This window comes from Anastrepha ludens, chromosome 3 (assembly GCF_028408465.1).
Source record: "Anastrepha ludens isolate Willacy chromosome 3, idAnaLude1.1, whole genome shotgun sequence".
NCBI classification, from domain to species: domain Eukaryota; kingdom Metazoa; phylum Arthropoda; class Insecta; order Diptera; family Tephritidae; genus Anastrepha; species Anastrepha ludens.
In genome coordinates this window covers 75,028,733-75,049,090 of record NC_071499.1, presented here as the reverse complement: position 1 = coordinate 75,049,090, position 20,358 = coordinate 75,028,733, and the positions used below count along the sequence as shown (strand labels likewise).

Sequence of the window (20,358 nt, the reverse complement as noted above, 5' to 3'; positions counted from 1 at the left end):
CGAGGAATGTCATGCTGCCGCGGAAAGAAAAGATGCCGCCTATAGAGCCACGCTGCGATCGGGCGCAACGCGAGCCATGTGGGATCGCTACAGAGAGCTGAAAAAGGACGAGAGACGTATTATCCGACAGAAGAAACGAGAGGCCGAAATACGTGAGTGCGAGGAGCTTGAGATGCTGGCCAATAGGAACAACGCCCGAAAATTTTACCAGAAAGTTCGGCGGCTTACAGAAGGTTTTAAGACCGGGGCGTTGTCCTGTAAGAACAAAGACGGCGATCTGGTGACTGACGTGCAGAGCAATCTTAAATTATGGAGGGAACACTTCTCGAACCTGTTAAACGGTGACAGCTGCGCATGTCATAGAGAATGTGAAGATCCCGATACCCCAATCGTTGACGACGGAATTGTCGTTCCGTTACCCGACCATGACGAGGTGAGAATAGCAATATCACGGCTAAAGAACAACAAAGCCGCCGGCGCCGACGGACTGCCGGCTGAGCTATTCAAACATGGCGGCGAGGAGCTGGTAAGGTGCATGCATCAGCTCCTATGCAGAATATGGTCGGATGAAAGCATGCCTGCCGATTGGAATTTAAGTGTGCTCTGCCCAATCCATAAGAAGGGCGATCCTGCAATTTGTGCCAATTATCGCGGGATTAGTCTTCTAAATATCGCCTATAAGGTTCTAGCGAGCGTATTGTGTGAAAGGCTGAAGCCCACCGTCAACCAACTGATTGGACCTTATCAGTGTGGCTTCAGACCTGGAAAGTCTACCATCGACCAAATATTCACAATACGCCAAATCTTGGAAAAGACCCATGAAAGGAGAATCGACACACACCATCTTTTCGTCGACTTCAAAGCTGCATTCGACAGTACGGAAAGGAGTTACCTGTATGCCGCTATGTCTGAATTTGGTATCCCCACAAAACTAATACGGCTATGTAAGATGACGTTGCTCAACACCAGCAGCGCCGTCAGAATTGGGAAGGACCTCTCCGAGCCGTTTGATACCAAACGAGGTTTCAGACAGGGTGACTCGCTGTCGTGTGACTTCTTTAACCTGATGTTGGAGAGCATCGTACGAGCCGCAGAACTTAATCGCTCAGGCACAATTTTTTATAAGAGCGTACAATTTTTGGCGTATGCCGATGATATTGACATCATCGGCCTTAACAACCGCGCTGTTAGTTCTGCCTTCTCCAAACTGGATAAAGAGGCAAAGCGAATGGGTTTGGTGGTGAACGAGGACAAAACGAAGTACCTCCTGTCTTCAAACAAACAGTCGGCGCACTCGCGTATCGGCACCCACGTCACTGTTGACAGTTATAATTTTGAGGTTGTAAAAGACTTCGTGTATTTAGGAACCAGCATTAACACCGATAACAATGTCAGCCTTGAAATCCAACGTAGAATCTCTCTTGCCAACAAGTGCTACTTTGGACTAAGTAGGCAATTGAGCAGTAAAGTCCTCTCTCGACGAACAAAACTAACACTCTACAAGACTCTCATCATGCCCGTCCTAACGTATGGCGCAGAAGCTTGGACGATGACAACATCCGATGAAGCGACGCTTGGAGTGTTCGAGAGAAAGATTCTGCGAAAGATTTTTGGACCTTTGCACGTTGGCAACGGCGAATATCGTAGACGATGGAACGATGAGCTGTATGAGCTTTACGACGACATAGACATAGCGCAGCGAATAAAGATCCAGCGGCTTCGTTGGCTGGGTCATGTCGTCCGAATGGATACAAACGCTCCGGCTTTGAAAGTATTCGATGCGGTACCAGTTGGTGGTAGCAGAGGAAGAGGAAGGCCTCCTCTGCGTTGGAAAGATCAGGTGGAGAAGGACTTGGCTTCACTTGGTGTGTCCAATTGGCGCCGGTTAGCACGAGAAAGAAACGACTGGCGCGCTTTGTTAATCCCGGCCAAAATCGCGTAAGCGGTTATCGCGCCAATTAAGAAGAAGAGAAGTCTGTCAAGTATTTTTATGTTTTTTATAGTTCATTATGGTGTAAATATTTCTTAATTCATACATGCGATATTGTTTACACTACTGTGGCATTGCCAGAAACCACTACAATTAATTTTCTTTCCAAGCGAATGTATCCTTGATATCGTCTTCTAATAGACAATAAATTTTGTCCTCTTTCAACTCTGCAATACCCATAGTATTCCAAAATATTTTACAACTATTTTTCCATTGCCGCAAATTGTAAAATCCGCAACATTTTTCCTCATCATCCTTCAGTAAATCGATGAAACACGGAAATATCTGATCGGCCTTCAATTTGGCCAACATGTAATGAGCCTTCTTACGATTCAAGACATCACCGAGTTCACCGAAAATTTGCTTCGCCAGCGTAAATGCCTTGCGTGCATGGCCTTGTTCTAAAGTTTGAGCCGCATAAACTTTACCAATAGCCACAAGCGCTTCAGCTTCTTTCACCTTACAACAACTCTGCTGGGCCAATTTTAATGCCTTTTCCATTTTGGAACGTGCATCACTTTTAAGGTTTTGGCTAAAAGTGAGATTGATGTGGGTATTAAGTACATGAAAAAAATTTGTCTGTATTTAGATTTTCACTTACTTCCATAAGTACATTCCTTCATATAAGAACAAGTCGCTGAGCAATTTGGGCTCTATGACGTTAGCACTATTGGCAAGCTCTTTGCGCACCTTTAGCAAGATCTTGTAAGATGCATCGAAATTCTCCGAATGCAACAGGTATTTGGCACGTGACAGTAGGGCGCGCATATATTGAACTCTATTCTTATCTAAGCCAACTTTTAAAATTAAAAACAAAAAATGGTAAGGATAGGTTAAGTAAAGATGGTAACATTTTAGACAACCTTCAATATGTTTGAAGTGAACAGAGGCCAGTGTCGATTTTTTTTAGGTCCCTTAAAAGTCAACATCCTCTTTCACTTGAGGTAAACCAGATTCGTTTGGGAATTCGAATGGAGTCTTAATATGCACTTCGGTGCAATATCAAAAAGGCAGTTTTAGGTTTGGTAGACTATGAATCCGTGTGCCCAAAAACACGAGTAATCTGTAACTACAATTGATATCTAACCAGTTTACCATTTGACTCTCACCACAGCTCTCATAGAGCTGCTTTCTAAAACACTACCTGAGCGAGTGGTGTCAGCACACGTCCCACTTCCAACGGCATCGGCTGAAAACGTCGTTGTTCTTCAGCTAGCCATATGTGAGTGTTTAAGAGTAAGAAACGCTTTTGTTGGGAAAAAAAAGATTGGCGGAAAGGTGGGAGTGAGAAGAGCTTGAGATTCCGATATATTTCGAGAGTAGAAAAGAGAGACAGAAAGGTGTAAATGTGCAGAGGTTGAAGTGGTGATCAACATGAAAAATGCTCGAAAATACTGCCAAAAGTTTCGACAGTCTACAGAAGGCTTTAAAACTGGAATCAGGTTTCTGGAAACACATTAAAGACGATCTGGTGAAGGATGACTTGGGGCACACTTAAATCATGGAAGGATCATTTCTCTACTCTGAAGGGAAGAAGGTAAATTTAATGAAAATAATGGAGAACCCGGAACCCTAGTTGAGGACGATGAATAGCATAGCATAGCGAATAGCAATAGGGTGGTTAAAAAACCAACAAAGCTGCGAAAGCTGCTGGATTGCCGGTTGAGCCATTCCAAGGCAGCGGCGAGGAGTCTATGTATGCAGAATATGTTCGGAAGAATATAAGGCTGTCGATTGCGCCAACCACTGCGGAATCGATGTTGTTAACATTGTGTTAAAGCTTCCATCAAACACATTTCGTAGCAGAGTGAAACTCATCGCCCAATGGAACTTTAAAGTTGCCAAATCGACCATCTACGATATATGTAGTTCCTATTAGCCAAATGCTGACCAAAACTCATGAAAAGAGGATCGATGGAAATCATCTTCGTGTTGATGTTAAAATAGTTAGTAGCAACAGGGTTGCCTATATTTCTCAAAATCTGTCTGAAATGTTACTAAACTTATACGGTTGCTCAAAATGGCTTCCGAAGGACGTTTGCCCGGCAGTCAGCGATTTATCATGTGATTCCTTTCATCTGATGTTGAAGAGGAAATTCGAGCTGTAGTATTGAACAGCTCACGCACCCTCTTAGCGTGAAGAGCGTGGAATTTCTGGCTTCTGCTGATGATATCGGTGTAGCAGACTTCGTTTACTTGGGACACCGTCAATGTCAGTTTTGAAGTGGAAAGAAGTATCAATAATGACATTCGAAGTATCAGTAATGACATGAGATACTTCGTTCCATTTAAAAACTGACATTGACTATGGACTGAACAGGCAACTGAGAAGTAACTACTTGACGAGTAAATTACACATCCTATTAATGGTTCAGAAGTTTGGACTTGGCGAAGGCGATATCATGCGAGACGGTTCTTGCAGTATACGTGGGAAAATCTTTACGCAAGACAAATGGGCCGAAGCTATTGAGCTATGTGATCATCACACGCACATAGAGATAGTGCAGGCAACTTGAATATCGTGAAGCGCTACAGGCCAGAGACTGTCTAATGCGGAATTAGTTGTGGTGTCAAAGGAAGAGGAAGACTTTTCCTGCATCGGAAGAACCTAGTGGAGAAAAATTGGGTATCACTTGGTGATTCCACTTACAGTAACTTCTGGATATAAGAGGCAAAGGAAAAAAAAAATCCCCAAAATTCAAATACTTTCACAGTGCTGCAAAATTTTTGAATTTATTTATACGCGATTTTTGTGTAAATTTTTCCAAATGGTAAATGTACACGAAAATGCTTATATCCGGCCGCCGTAGCCGAATGGGTTGGTGTGTATCTACCATTCTGAAGTGCGCAGGCTTGAAACACCAAATGATAGAAAAATTTTCTTTCTAATAGCGGTCGCTCCTCGGCAGGCAATGGCAAACCTCCGAGTATACGTCTGCAATGAAAAAGCTCCTCAGAAAAATCCATCTGTAGTTCGGAGGCGGTATAAAACTGTAGGTTCCTTCACCAGGAGGAGAAGCTCGGCCAAACACGCAATAAAGGGCGTAAGCGCCAGTTATATATACATACAAATACAATTGTACTGTACAGCAATTTTACCCGTGAAAGAAAAAAACCAAAAGCAAAAAACCAAGGAAAGTCCAGCAGGTACGAGTATACTTTCATTCAGCAAACGATTTTTCTACGGCCTCATTCACAGTCAACAACTTTCAAGAACTCTACAATTACCTTCTGCAAGACTAATCACGGCTTTGTGCGCGAATTCATCTGCAGCATTGGAATCTTCCGCAGCTATATTGTTTGCATAACGTAACAACAAGTCAGCAACTTCGCGCCCTGCTACCAAATGCAGTGTCGGATAAACGCCCCATTCACGTTCAGTTACGTATTCGGAGAGCCAGGCTTCATTCCGGCTTAATTTCATAGCTTTTTCCATAAATTTGATTGCCAGGAGGAGTGCGTTTTCTAAAAGTTTTCATATTTGTATAATCAAAAAAACAAAATAATCTTTCGAGAGTTAAAGTCACTACACTAACCTCTTGAGCTGTGAAATTTTGCAGTTTTGAAGTAAATACGAGCAATGGTCTCATCAGCGATGCTATCATTGAAATCCTCGATGCTCTCACAAATCGGTATAATTATATCATAAATATGCTCTAACAGCCAATCGAATTTAATTTTATATGGTTCTAGTAATTGAACAATTTGATAGAAGCATTTAACTGTCGTCTGGTAGCTGTGCGCTTCTTCTAGTATTCGTACCTTCTCGGCAACGCGCATATTCTCAAACAATGCCATCAACAGTTCAATGTTATCAGAAACGCGATCTCGTATGACTTTCGTTTCGTAAAAGAGTGTCTCTTTTCCGGCCAAAGTTTCAAGATGACGAGCACCTATTCTACAGCCTTCCTCATACAACTCTTTGACCAGAGCACAATAGATGGGTCCTTCAAGGCGACGGGCCTGCACATAATTGAGTGGCACGAGTTCGGAACGGATTTTCTCACGATTGAAGAAAGTTACACCTTTACGGCTCAGCATTTTTATAGCACAGATTTGAAAACTTTTGAATACGCGTAATTGAAAAACAAAAAAACGGAATAATAAGTTGATGTATTTGTGTTTAGTGTAAATATGTCCTTGTAAATTATGTCCTTATATGTACATTCGTCTGTATTGTAGAGTCAACGTCGTTTAGTCGGTCTACTTCCCTATTGCCTGTTTATTAAGAATAATGTAAAATATATTCGTATAAGTGCCAACTTAAAAAAATGAAATACAACTAAAATTGGTGTCAAATTTTCAAAAACTTACTAAGATTTGTCTGTGGCACGAAAGCATTATCAATCATAGAAAGAAATGAAAGGAAAGTCAATAGTGTAATAATATAAAGCCTGAGTGTAGAATCTCGTTTTTTTATTACTCATATCAGTACGTCGTGTTGCAACAAAACCAGGTTCTCTTTGGTAAGTTTCGAAGATCGGAATCCATTTAACGAGCCAAGTCACACACAGAATAGTTTTCATAAACAACTGTTTTATTTTAATGATGTGAAGTAGGAAACACTTAGTGAAAAATTATAAATTCAAAACTTTATCAAATAGCCATTTCAAACTGTAAGGGCTTGGTTCAAAGCGCATTTATTGAAAGTGGTGGCTCTAGACCAACACCAATGTTTTGTACTTTTGATTGTCACGGCAAGGTATTGACGAACTAGAAAACAAAAAATTAATTTGCCCTATTTTATTTTGTGCTGACTACTACGAATTAATATACAATACATAACTTAATACAATAACAAAAAGCACACGCACCTATGAATTCACATTTCTAGAAAAATGAACACACAAGCAAAAAAATATATATTTAAATCGAATATTTTGAAAAGGGCTACGTTTTTGGCTACATGTTGTGTAACAAAATCAGTCAAAAATTACCTATATATTTATTACTGTGATTTTTTTGGTCTTGGTTCTTTTGAAACTTTCTACTTACTCGGCTGATGCCTGGGTTGCATGTCCTAAGTCCTCGTCTCGTTGATAGTAATGAAGCCGTTTGATAAATGTTGGGTCGGACACAGCCTTGGAAATCATGTCTTTAGCAGAGTCAACGCGTTCCTTTTTTTTGCATGAAATTCAGGCCCTTTGGCACCAACTTTACAGCAACACGGCGCAAACCCAAATCATTAACTAATACAATAGCAAGCTACATATGTTTTTGATGATTAATTTGCGGTTATGTATCAACTTTTTTCACTTTATAATGTTTTACAGCGGCCGCCATAGCCGAATGGGTTGGTGCGTGACCACCATTCGAAATTCAGAGAGAACGTAGGTTCGAATCTCGGTGAAAGACCAAAGTGAAGAAAATGTGTTTTTCGCGCCTCGACAGGCAATGACAAACCGCCGAGTGTATTTCTGCCTGACTGCATGACGTTTGTCATCCTCGATGGACTCACGATTTCTTCTGAGGCGTTCATGCTACTCGCAAACGGGTGTTTTTTTAGAGTAATATGGCAACCTAACAAAAAAAAAAAAAATCTAGTCAGTTGACCTAGAGCACATATGTAAGTAATTCGCGCTTACATCCTTGGTTTTTTGTTTGGCTGGGCTCCTCCTCCAATTTGTGGTGTGCGTGGCCTGATGTTGTTCCACGAATGGAGGGATCTTCGAATGGCAGATGTTTTTTATGAGGATTTTTTTCAGAACAGAAATACATTCAGAGGTTTGCTATGCGCTGCCGAGTTGCGGGCGCAATTAGAAAACATACTCTTGATCATTTTATTGTTTTCGTGGCGTGGTTTTGAACCCGGATACTACCGAATAGCAGTCACATATCTACCCATTCCGCTACGGCGGCCGCTCAACTCTATAAACATTCCTAACAAAAAGTAATCCAATGATTCCGTAACTCACTCTTAACTAAAAACCTGCTGTTCTACTCTCCCTCAGTTAAACTTTTACTTCTTCATAATTGGCGCGATAAACGCTTACGCAATTTAGACCGAGTTTAACAAAGCGCGCCAGTCGTTTCTTTCTCGTGCTAACCGGCGCCAAGTGAAGCCAAGCCCTTCTCCATTTGATCTTTCCAATGCAACCCTTGTATCCATTCGAGTACATGACCCAGCCGGTGTAGCCGCTGGATGTTCATTCGCTGCGCTATGTCTATGTTGTCGTAAAGCTCATCGTTGCCAACGTGCAAAGGTCCAAAAATATTCAAAGGAATCTTTCTCCCAAACACCCCAAGGCACGCTTAATCGGATGTTGTCATCGACCACTCTTCTGCGCCATACGTTAGGACGGGCATGATGAGAGCCTTGTACAGTATTAGTTTTGTTCGTCGAGAGAGGACTTTACTGCTCAGTTGCCTACTTCGTCCAAAGTGCTGGTTCCTAAATAAACAAAATCTTTTACAACCCTCAAATCATAACTGTCAACAGTGAAGTGGAATACGCGAGTGCGCCGACTGTTTGTTTGAAGGCAGGAGGTACTTTGTTTTGCCTCCGTTCACCATCAGACCCATTCGCTTTGTCTCTTTTCCAGAAGGCAGAACTAACAGCGCGGTTGTTAAGGCCGATGATGTTAATATCATCGGCATATGCCAACAATTGTGTTTTCAGATGATTAGCAATACAATCTCGTTTTTTTTCGTGTATTTTAGGGGAAAGTAATGTTAGAGGACATGTAAAGTAGTAGTAGTTATCGATATTGGTTTATCGATGCGCTAGAAATCTTTTTATGTCACCATGCAGCTGAAATCAACAGCGAGAATTGCACGGTGTCGATTATACAACATGGACCTACCAGGCAGAATAGCTCGTAAAGTTGCTCTGTTGAAATAAGCAAATTTAAGGAAAAGGAAAAGTTTTGCTCAAGAGCACAAGTCATGGTGTGGATCAGAGGGTATGACAAAACTGTATAACATACTTTGGAACGATAAAAAAAATATATGAAAATGATACTGGGCGAAATGTCAAATGTCCTAAAGGTCAAGAGTTCTCACTGCGGATCACAAAAAAAAAAAACAGTGAAGGACGGTGGCGGCAACATAATGATTAGGATTTGGAGTAGGACCTATTCACCTCATAACCAATACAATGGACAAATTTATTTACAACCACAAGACGCAAAGCGATCCTCAGTGTAAGTTCGTGAATGTTTTTTATAAAATTATGTTAAAGTTATTGATGTTTGATGTATTGATATGATTTAATTATTAAAGGTTTGCTCACTTGAGACGTTCGATTTTTGACACTCTCTTACAAAAGGTTGCAGGTGAAGAAAGTGGAAAAAATAAAATTGTTTTTGGTAAAAATAGTAGCAAAAAAGTGTTTTTTACTTCAATGGAAACAAATTGAGTACGGTTTAAAAATAGTTTTATGGACAATGTAGATATACCATATTTCGTATACAAATGGAAATTGCCAAGTGTGATGTTAAAACATAAATTCGTTAATTTATTGTAAGGAATATATTTTGTAAATTAATTTTTAATTTAAAACCGATCGGGGAGTTGAAAAATACGCCAATATGACGCTAATATGTTACCGAAGTAAAGGGTTTTCCAATAAGGGGTGTTATTTTGATATTCAAAGAAAAATGCTATTTTTTAATATAAATGATCGGATGCTTATTTCATTATAAAGAGGAAGCTATGCCGTTAATAGTGGAAAATAACATCAGGCAAATGACCACCACGACTACGCTTACAGGCCAATATCCTTTTCATGAAATTTTCCATAACCGAATTGCAAAGTGGCTGCTCTATGTCCTCGATAGCCTCACGAATTCTACCTTTGAGGTCTTGAATCGACCCTGGGCTGTTGGCGTAGACCTTCTCTTTCACGTGACCCCAAAGAAAAAAGTCACTAGGTGTTAAATCACAAGATCTCGGTGGCCAATTGTGATCAGATCTTCGGGAGATAACACGGTCCGGAAACTTTTCCCGTAAAAGATCAATGGTTTCGTTGCTTGTGTGGCACGTAGTGCCGTCTTGTTGAAAATAAACGTTGTCCAGATCAATACCATCCAATTCCGGCCATAAAAATTGTTAATCATCTCTCGATAGCGCAATCCGTTCCAAAATAACACCTGTTATTGGAAAACCTTTAATTATGACCCTAAAGAATTCTTTCATAGATTTATTTAGTTGACTAAAAACAAAAAAAGTGACATCGGCGCTGATATTCACATTCTTTAAATACTTCATCCTCCTAGTTTTCTTACAAAGAAGCCTACAAAGTATTCCACCGCGTCCTCGTGGATACTATCCAACTCTGTTGCCAATTTTAGCTCTTTGTTAAGTGATAGCTCATTGCAAAATGCGAATTCCTTCAAAATCACCCCATCATCAGATATAAATCTTTTTAAATTCTCCGAAGGCGAAGCCACTCGGTTTCATTAGTTTGCACGTGACCACGAGCTGCAAAACTTTTGCTGTTGCGGGCTGTGATTAATTACTTACTGTTAATGAACTTTCATTGGAAACTTATGTATTATTAAAGCAACCTAGTATAAACTTCCGCAACCTATATTTGAGTGACATCGAGCTCGTATTGTCTAAATGTCCATCTTACGCGCGCATGGCCCGAAAAAAATGGTATCCTGATTTACGCGGTATGTCAGGATGTATTTCATATCGGCCCGGTACATACCGAATAACTTCTTGCTCATAATCACACCATTTTGAAAACGATATGTTCTTCCTACAAGTTTAACATTTCTTCGACTTTTACTAAAAGTTTATAGAACTAGCAATTCAGTGCCTTGCTAAGAGAGCCGATTTGTCAAGAGGAAAAAGCTGCTGCTGAGCAAACCGGTGAATCTATTCAAGGAGGTAGTATCGAGCAATGACAAAATTTTTTAAATTAGAACTATCAAGGGAAGATAATACAAGAATAGAATGAATGACAAATATTAGGTTGGGGAATAAGTACATAGCTTTTCTATATTTTTTTATATTTTACAACGATTTGTTTGCTGTTTGGCAATTGGTAAATATTCATTCGATAGAACTCTTTCTGCTATACACAACTGTGTTAATTGTTGAGTTATTCAATTTTTTGATTAGTTTTGAGACTTGCAAATGGAATACCCAGGAGGCAAAAATCAGCATTTTCGGCACCTGCTCTTCTTTGCTTTTCATCGAGGTCAAAAAGCTGCCGAAGCGACGTGTGTTGAGAAGGTGTCATAGGCGTCGATGACTCGTCCCGCAGTGGAAGGCCTTCTGAATTTGATAGAGAACTACTAAAATCATTTTTAAAGGAGAACGGTCGCCAAACTAGTCGTGAATTGGCGGAAAACATGAACTGCGATCATAAGTCGATTCTCAATCACCTTCATTCAATGGGATGTATCAAAAAAATTGGGAGCCTCGATGCCTCACGAGCTCAACGAAAAAAACAAAGAAAGTCGCCTTCAAATTGCTTCTCAGCATCTCGCCCGCCATCGAGCAATACGCGGTCATAAACAATGCTTTTTGTACCGAATCGCCACGCGAGATGAGAAATGAGTATACGAGTACATCAATATGAAGCAAAAGGAGTGGGTGGCTCCAGGAGATACGCCAAAATCGAGAGTCGGGACAGATCTTCATCCAAAGAATATCACGATATATGTTTGGTGGAATTGGGAGGGCATGGTGCACTGGGAAATGCTCGAAAAGAATGACACGGTCAACAAGGAGTTCTAAATTACCCAGCTAAACCGCGTGAATGAAGCTATTCAACTGAAAAGATTTAATGGACATGGTAAACTATACTCCTTTATGACAACGCCAGTCCCCATGTTGCACAAGTCGTCAAAGCCCCACTCCAAGAGCTCGAGGGGGAGATCCGTCTGCGGTCAACGGTGGATTTCTCCGTATTCTGCGGACCTTGCACCAATCGGTTACCATCTTTTTCCTTAACAAACTATATGAAGTGCGTTACCATCGATAGCAAAGAGGTTCTTCAAAATTGGCTCAACAACTTCTTTGACACCAGACCAGGGGATTTTTGGCAGAACGGCATCATCGAATTAGTTGAGATATGGGAAGATGTAGTAAACACCAACGGTAAATTGATTAACTTATTGATATAATTATTGATTGTTGTTAAAAAAAAGCCCTCAGTAAAAGCGCTACGAACTTACTCCCTAACCTAATAGATGATATTAGTTTAACGCGCACTCAAAACACAACAATGACTTTCCGTTATTTCAAAACTAAAGCAAGTTAAAGAACAAGCAATCAACTACTCTAATCACACTATCTTCTATAGATGCGCCTCGGAGCAGCCTCGGAGCAAACCTTTTATTATTGAATCATGGGATTTGTCCACAACTCTGTATAAGCATAATATTTACATTATGTAACTTTAAATATTCTTACATTTTACAGTTTTCAAAATTTTTGCGATAAAGAGGAACATTCGTATCATAATATTTTATTTATTTTATTCAACGTCAATTCTCATGATTTGCCGTATACATATAAACAATAGTAAAATATACGAAAATGCACGTAAATATAGAAGGAAATTGATATAAAATTTCATATCTCTCGTAGCAAACAGTATATTGGATCTGTATGCTTTACAGTCCACTCGTTTTTGCGTGAAGATCTCTTTGAATAAGTTGAAGCCGAATATTTTCGCACATTCGTTATGTGGATGCCTTGACCTCTACCAATTTTTTCTGAATCGTAACGTTCAATACCCTCCATAATACTGCCAGAAGAATATTCATATTCATTTTCATATTCATATTCATAAAGCCCCTCTTCTGTTTGAATAGCTGTTTCTGTATTACTGTAGTATAAATGTTTTACAACCACATGTTCCAAATCGAAGCTTTCCTCTGATTCTTCCTCTTTCTTTGTGATCTTTTCATGCATAGATGCAGTTCGCGTATTTAATATGAGATTGTATAGTTTGTATAGATTGTCAGACGTATACATAGATATGCTGGTTAAAATGTCTTTTTTTATATAGCCAACTTGTTTCTCTTCCTCCCAAAAGGGTTCACAAAGGTCTTTCCAACGCCTTAGTTTATAATGATCACAATACGTTTTCGAATAAATCAGTTTTTTTAAATCAGCGCTTATTAGATGTGACTTCAAACCGGCTATTAAATATTTAGTATTAGATGCTTTTGAAATTTCGCCAAAGCTCTGAAAATGTGTTTTAGCCATTTGAAATGCTAAACGTGCTCTCAATTCGCCGCCAGGCAAAATACGTTGTGCGTCTCCGATTTTCAGTAGAATATCACCTTCAGCTTGTGAAATGTTATTTATTCTGCAAAAATGCAATGCTTTGCCGAAAATGTTTATTGCATCAATGGGCTGGTTCAGTCTAACACGAAGAAAGTTTTAAAAATTATTTACTTAAAAAACATATAAAATATGTATTATAACAGGTTTATAGGTTATATGAGAACTGCCCTCCAGGTTCCACTTACGATAGCTGAACCGTTAATTGTGGATGGGCAAAATAATTCAGAAGGTGCGACCAGACTGTCATCCGGTTCTCAGTGAATTGGAAGAAATTAGCTAATTTGCTGACGTAACAGGGGATGTTATGGCGGTTTGTTTACGACAAAACTATGAAAAATCAACGCAGACATTGTTCATGTAACTTTGTTGCCGTTTGAACGTTATCTATGGACTGAACATCTGCTTGGAAAGCATCATATATATATATATATAACTGGCGCGTACACCCTTTTTGGGTGTTTGGCCGAGCTCCTCCTCCTATTTGTGGTGTGCGTCTTGATGTTGTTCCACAGCCGACTCCGAACGGCAGATATTTTTATGAGGAGCTTTTTCATGGCAGAAATACACTCGGAGGTTTGCCATTGCCTGCCGAGGGGCGACCGCTATTAGAAAAATGTTTTTCTTAATTTTGGTGTTTCACCGAGATTCGAACCGACGTTCTCTCTGTGAATTGCGAATGGTAGTCACGCACGAACCCATGCGGCTACGGCGGCCGCGTGTGAATACGTGTGACATAAACGAGCACACTTCGGCGCCGAATCCGCACATGTGGCAGCGTTAAAAAAAAAAACAAGAACAAGATAAGGGAAGAAACACGGGTAAGGGCAAGAAGAGCAGCTCATTGGAATTATCAATGACAAGACAAACCAATACTTGGCAATATATGATAGTTTCGCGGTGGGCTACCTTTTAATTCAATTGTTATATAATATTTCATATTCGCGGCAATGATTGCACTCTTGGACTAATTCTACAGAATCCTATTGGATATATTTTTCTAGCATAATGTGTGCCTTGTGCTGATTCATGGCTGTTGCTTGAAAAATTACTAAGTGGTTGCAAGTCTTTGTAGCAAATCATTTAAGAATGAAAAAAAAGCTGACCAGTCGGATTTACATTCTGAGAACGACTATCATTACATCAGCATCTGTCAAACAAGTATGGGGCATGTTTCATATTGTTAAAACAATGAGAACAACAGCTGCTGGGAAAATAAGATTTAAGCTAAGCACGTGGAAGTAAGCTACATCGAGATATTATTACCATCTGACAGACCTACAAATCTCGAATACGTGCTATCTATTTCTACTATCGGAACGTCAGAACAATAATAGGAAAGCGGCGCTTATTGGGAAACTACAGTTAACAATGGATGGCGTGAGAGTCAAACAAATACATTCAAAAGTTCTGGCACGGCAATGACGAGGAAACCAAGTGATATATACGATATATGAACACCAGTGTGTTTAAAAGCGATTGATTTGAGCTGTGGTCAAATTACAAACATCTTCTGCCTTCCTTTCATATTCGAAACGCTCTCAATGAGTACAGTTGAGGTTAGATTGGATTGACGAAATTTCTTACAAAGAGTATGTTCCGTTATCCCAGAGGTCCTGTTGTGCCCAGGAAAAATTCTACCAGCTCTTTTCCATATGCTTTTAAACCAATCCGATTTGTTTGGCGAACTCGAGAAACTTTTCAGATTGTCGATTAAGTGATATCCGACTCTATTGCTTCCTTATCTCCACAGCGCGTACTGGAATTGTTATGTGGATCTCCGAATAATACATATTCAAATTACAACATCAAATCATGGTCAAATTACAAAAATCTTCTGCATTCTTTTCACATTTGCAACGTTCTTAATGAGTACAGTTGAGGTAAGGTTGGATTGATGAACTTTTCTTACAAAGCTATCAGCTCTATCCTGTACGCTTTTAAACTAATTTGATTCTCGATAAAGTAATATCCGACTTTACTGCTTCTTTATCTCCACAGCGTATACAAAAATCGTTATGTGGATCTCCGAATAATACATAAGCATAAAAGGCTTATTCTGACTGATTTTGCCTGCGAACTACAAGTGAGTTTCTCAAGCTCGTTTTATCAAAAAAAATAATTGGTGACACTTTCATTGGACTGCAGTCAGCCTTAATTTTACCTATATCATTCACATTTACTTTTGAAATCAGGGAGATTACCGGTGGATTAAACTCATATCCGGAAAATATTCATTATAATGCCACACGCTTTGAAAAAAAGGATGTAAAGGGGGGATAGCGGGGTACATGCCCTTCCTGAGCCTTAAAACTATACCCTCCGTAGGCTTATAGTTTTTGAGTAATTTATTGTTAAAATTGTATAAGTTAGCGAAAGGTTAATGATACCATTCTTAGATTCGAACCTGTTCACTTCCGAATGATAGTCACGCACGCATAAATAAATAGATATATTTTTAAAGAGGTTTGCAGTTCGACCTCATGGTCTTTTGTGCCCTCTACTCATCATAGTACCCCATCCAGACCCAGTTCCCTTATTAAACTCAGGATAGAGCTTTGTTGGATTGAGCGTATGTGTCTTTCTTCTGGCTGCAATTGGACAAGATCGCTCAAGTTTCTTCTCGTTATAGCCCTGCATTCCACGAGAAAGTGCATTGGAGTCTCCTGAGCTTGGTAGCAGAAACGGCAAGAGTCCGTAGACCAAATCCCAATCATGTGCAGATGAGTGCCTGTGAGAATGCCCTTGCCTTTTCAAACCTCTTTTGGTTATTAAATAAATCAATAAACAGAGTTCAGAAATGTCTAAAATTTCTATCCGAAACTAAAAATTCCAGCGAAATAGAACACGGGCGAAGTGCGCGGACAATAGGCTCATAATTTGTGTTAAGCAATTTAAGATGAAATTGGTAAGTGTTACATAGAGCTCATTCTATGTAGTAAAAATAAAACGTGAATCCCCCAATCAATTTCTTCTACAGATTTTAATTTAATTAAAATCAAACGACAATTGTAGGAAAGGGGCCGTATTGGAGCATTCTAGCGAACTGACAACATATTTAAGGAACACTACTTGTACACATTCAATCCTCTCAATTACAAATTGGTGGCAAGGCCTGCAGATATATGTTGCATATACAAGTATTAATCTAGAGCGTACAAAGGAAGTGAACAGTACTTGGAGTGTGTAATGGTCTGAGAACTTAGAGCTACTACACCGTACAAAACCTAAGGTAGAGTAAGAAGTGGATAGACGGAAGTTTATGTGGCTGTTGAATGAAACAATGGGAGCCAAGAAACAAACATAGATCTTTGAACTCATGAATAGATTGAAGTAAAATATTAGCAATACTAGTATAATGATAACGGGAAAGGAGCTGAAAAAAGAATTAATATCATTAATAAATAAAGAAAAGAGCAGAGGTCTTAAAATTCTGAGGCACCCCTGAAGTTGAAATGAAAGGTTGCGAGCATTCATTCGTTACGCATAGAGGCTGGGCGCGCTTTTGGCTAAGATATCTAGAACGTACACAAATCACGAGGAGAAAGAAATACTTTACTCTAAATGCAATCGCAGATATTTATCTAATAGAATTGATGAAATTAATAAAGGATGCAGGTTGTTACAGTAGAGGAGACTAACAATTCAAACTGAGGATTCATATGGGCCTATATCTTTGACTTAAGTGTGCCACAGCCTTCGGCGTCGGTGACTGCAACCTAAGGGTGCGGCCAGAGTGAACGCTGAAAGCCGAGCCGAGATTGTCAGTGCGATAAAGATTGTCAGTGCGATAAAACTGGTTACATACAAGTCAATACAAATAAGCTTGTGTATAACACAGTGAGCGCCGACAAGAGCAGAGAGCAAAGCCGATGAGTGCGAGAAAACAGTTTCAAAGCGTTTTGCTCGCTTTTTTGGATTGTTGATGTTTTCCAAACTCTTTTGTGTTAATAATTGCATTAATCATACTAGGAGAAGCAAAATACTCGTCATCAGATGAATCCATTACCGTGTACAGCAATTTTATAAACACAAATGAACAACAAAATTAAATGACATAAGAGAAAAACACATGGAATAAACAGAATTTCAGCGCTGATTCTCGCATTCACTGTGTTATATACAAATTTTCTTCTCGCATGAAAATAAGCGTCAATAAGCTCGGCTCGGCTCGGCTCGGCATCAGCGTTCACTCTGGCCGCACCCTAACCCAACTTGTATGCCATGAGTGCCGTTTACTTAAAGATAAATCAAGATAAATATTTACCTATAATATATAATACCAAGCTTTATAAGACAATCCAACTTGTGCTGCACAAATTCTGGACCTTCCGCTTTCATTACACTTTGCTCTAGCAAGTGTAATTCCCTCAAAGCCCAGTCATATCTACCAGCATCTATGAGTAGCTGGATTTTGCCTAGAAAAACGTTAAAGGCAACACATCTGTTCTCCTTTATGCCAACTGTAAAGAGCAATAAACAAGTGAGCCATTACTTAGATAAGGCATATACAATAGCAAGTATGTTAAGGTTCACTGCGATCTACCTGTAGCAATCGCCTTGAGCGCTTTCTGTACACGCTTGAGCGCGTGTTTCCGCGTTATACCAACTTGTTTTGCTTTGATCAGATATATATTAGCCAGTAAGTTGCCCAAAGCGACATGCAGAGTTGAAAACATCTCATCCTCAGGGCTGGTATCGGGTTTCCATGCCTCGGCGCAAGCCGCTTCCATTGCAACGGGAATAAGAATCGTGGCTTCCGTAAGTTGTTCAGCTGTTTGAGAATATAAACATTTTTTATTAGTACAATGTCTTTTACACAATTTACTATTACAAAGTCCTATTAACATACGTTTTCCATGGTGCATCAAAAATTTGGCATACTTGAAAATAAATCTCGTAGATTGTTCCATCGCTAAAATATCATCTGTTTTAGGCCTTAGCATATATTTGGCTATTATTTCGTACATTTTATGTGTTAACCAAAGAAAACGTTGATTTTCTACCAATACCATGGACTGATAGAGTAGTTTTCGTGCCACATATAAACCTCGCATTTTATCCAAACGGGAAATTTGCTCCGCTGCTTTCACGTTGTCGACAACTTGCAAAAGGAAATTCCTTTCTTCATGAACGTAGTGTATTTCATGCTCTCTTTCAATAAGACTTTTCTCCAATTGTACTAAGTATTCAAAATGGCGTGCTCCTAAATAACAACCATCCTCGTAGAACTCTTTAAGTAGCGCCTCGTAAATGGGGCCCTTGAAGCGGTGAGCCTTACGCATTTCGCTTGGCTGTTCCGGTTTCCAATCAAGATCATCGCAAGGGTGTGCGTAAATAGTAGGTGTGGGTATTGGATCTGGCATGATGCCAGAAAAAATTCAAATATTGAAATGAATGGATTAAGAAATAAATTATTTTAGGCTTCAATAATTCTCAGCTTTTTTATACAATGATTATTTGAAACATTAGAAATCATTGTCAATGGTATTTCGAAAAAAAAATATCACAAATATTGAGGCAGTAATATTTGAAAAGGTACTTTATGTATAAGTACATATGTATGTATCCATAAGTATGTATAAGTATATATAGTAATTAGAGCTTACATCCTTTTTGGGGTGTTTGGCCGGGGTCCTTCTGCAATTCGTGGTGTGTGGAGGGGTTTACAATGTAAAATATTGCTCTAGCATGCGTGCTCTTACATACATATATGTAGGTACGAGTAATACGTGCTTTTGCAAATCGGTCGAGTTGTCCCTAGATCGTTAGTAAGCAGATATACTACACGGAAGATTCTTTCATCTCGCATTGAAAGTAAATGACGGCTGACTACAGAAATGATCCTGTATAGTCTTGAGTGGCGAAAATAATGATGGGCATCTAGAACGAAAGAAATTGTTAGATTGGTGTCGGAAAATGAGATCCTAGCAGAATTTCAAGCCGGTTTTAGGCAAAAGTACTCCTTAGCCGACAATGGGTATAGCATTGCAGCAATAGTGAATTAGAAATTTAGTGAAAATAGGAAATCAGCAATAATGGTGCTTAGACAGGACGGAAAATTATCGCGACGAGAGAAATAGCACCTTAAAGGTGTAAATATAAGAATTAAATAAATGTATTGCTATCTGAGAGTAGTACTGACCCCTCAAATGAGCCTTCTAAAACCCTTTACAAAGCGTAACACTTCAGCAAAACTTAGTATATATTCAGCTTCAGGACTACTGCATAAGCTCAGCGAAATATTACCACGGAATCACTTCACCATTCTCAAACGTTACCTGGAAAACTGACATTTTTTTATAAAGTTTGAAGACGAATGCTCAAGCATGATGCAAATGACAGCAGGTGTACTCCAAGGTAATGTTCTAGGGCCTCTATTGTACCGGATATTTACAACAGATATACCGATCCCAACAACAAAAGCTTGCATGATAGCCACACTCGCGGAGGACACGGTTTTAATGGCATCAGATAAAATAGAAGAAAAAGCGACTGACATTCTTCAACAAACAATAAATGACACTGTCTCGTGGCTCGATAAATGGGGAATAGAAGCCAACAAAGATAAAACGGTGCAAGTACTATCAGGTCAGTCCATAAGTTCGGGTGTTTTTTAAAGGTGGTTTTAAAATTAATGAAACATATGTTTAAAGTATTTATTAATCAATGATATATTTTCCTTCAATATTTACAATGTCTTCCCAACGTTTAGGCAAATTTTTAATTCCCTGCTCAAAAAAGTTTTTGTCCTTGGAGTCAAAATACGCTTCGATATCACTTTTTATAGCTTCTTTTGAGGAGTAGTTCTTGTTACTCATATGGGATTGGAGTCCACGGAAAAGGTGATAATCACAAGGTGCAATATCCTGAGAGTATGGTGGATGTGGCATTAGCTCCCATCCGAGCTCGTTCAGCATGCCTAATGTTTGCTTTGCGGTATGAGGTCTTGCTTTGTGGTGGTGAAACAAAACTTTGCGCCTATTCACTAAAGACGGTCGACTTTTTTTAATGGGAATAATAATCAGCAGTTATCGTCTGGTTTGGTTCCGGAAGTTCATAATAAACAATACCGGCCATATCCTACCAAATAGACAGGAGAATCTTCTTGGGGTGAAGGC

The 20,358-nt window shown here is 39.4% G+C and overlaps 2 protein-coding genes across 2 annotated transcripts; both read right to left on the bottom strand.

Moving 5' to 3' along the window:
* Positions 1-1,983: 1,983 nt before the first annotated feature.
* Positions 1,984-6,267, bottom strand: LOC128856564 (uncharacterized). Its single transcript, XM_054091871.1, has 4 exons — positions 5,527-6,267; positions 5,219-5,455; positions 2,592-2,787; positions 1,984-2,522 (listed from the first exon to the last, which is right to left on the bottom strand). Exons 1-4 carry the CDS (start codon positions 6,029-6,031, stop codon positions 2,084-2,086), a joined length of 1,377 nt encoding a protein of 458 aa, XP_053947846.1. The 5' UTR covers positions 6,032-6,267; the 3' UTR covers positions 1,984-2,083.
* A 6,156-nt stretch (positions 6,268-12,423) lies between these two features.
* LOC128856563 (uncharacterized) lies at positions 12,424-18,673 on the bottom strand. Its single transcript, XM_054091870.1, has 4 exons — positions 18,090-18,673; positions 17,784-18,011; positions 17,505-17,700; positions 12,424-13,319 (listed from the first exon to the last, which is right to left on the bottom strand). Exons 1-4 carry the CDS (start codon positions 18,601-18,603, stop codon positions 12,521-12,523), a joined length of 1,737 nt encoding a protein of 578 aa, XP_053947845.1. The 5' UTR covers positions 18,604-18,673; the 3' UTR covers positions 12,424-12,520.
* Between the last annotated feature and the right edge of the window lie 1,685 nt (positions 18,674-20,358).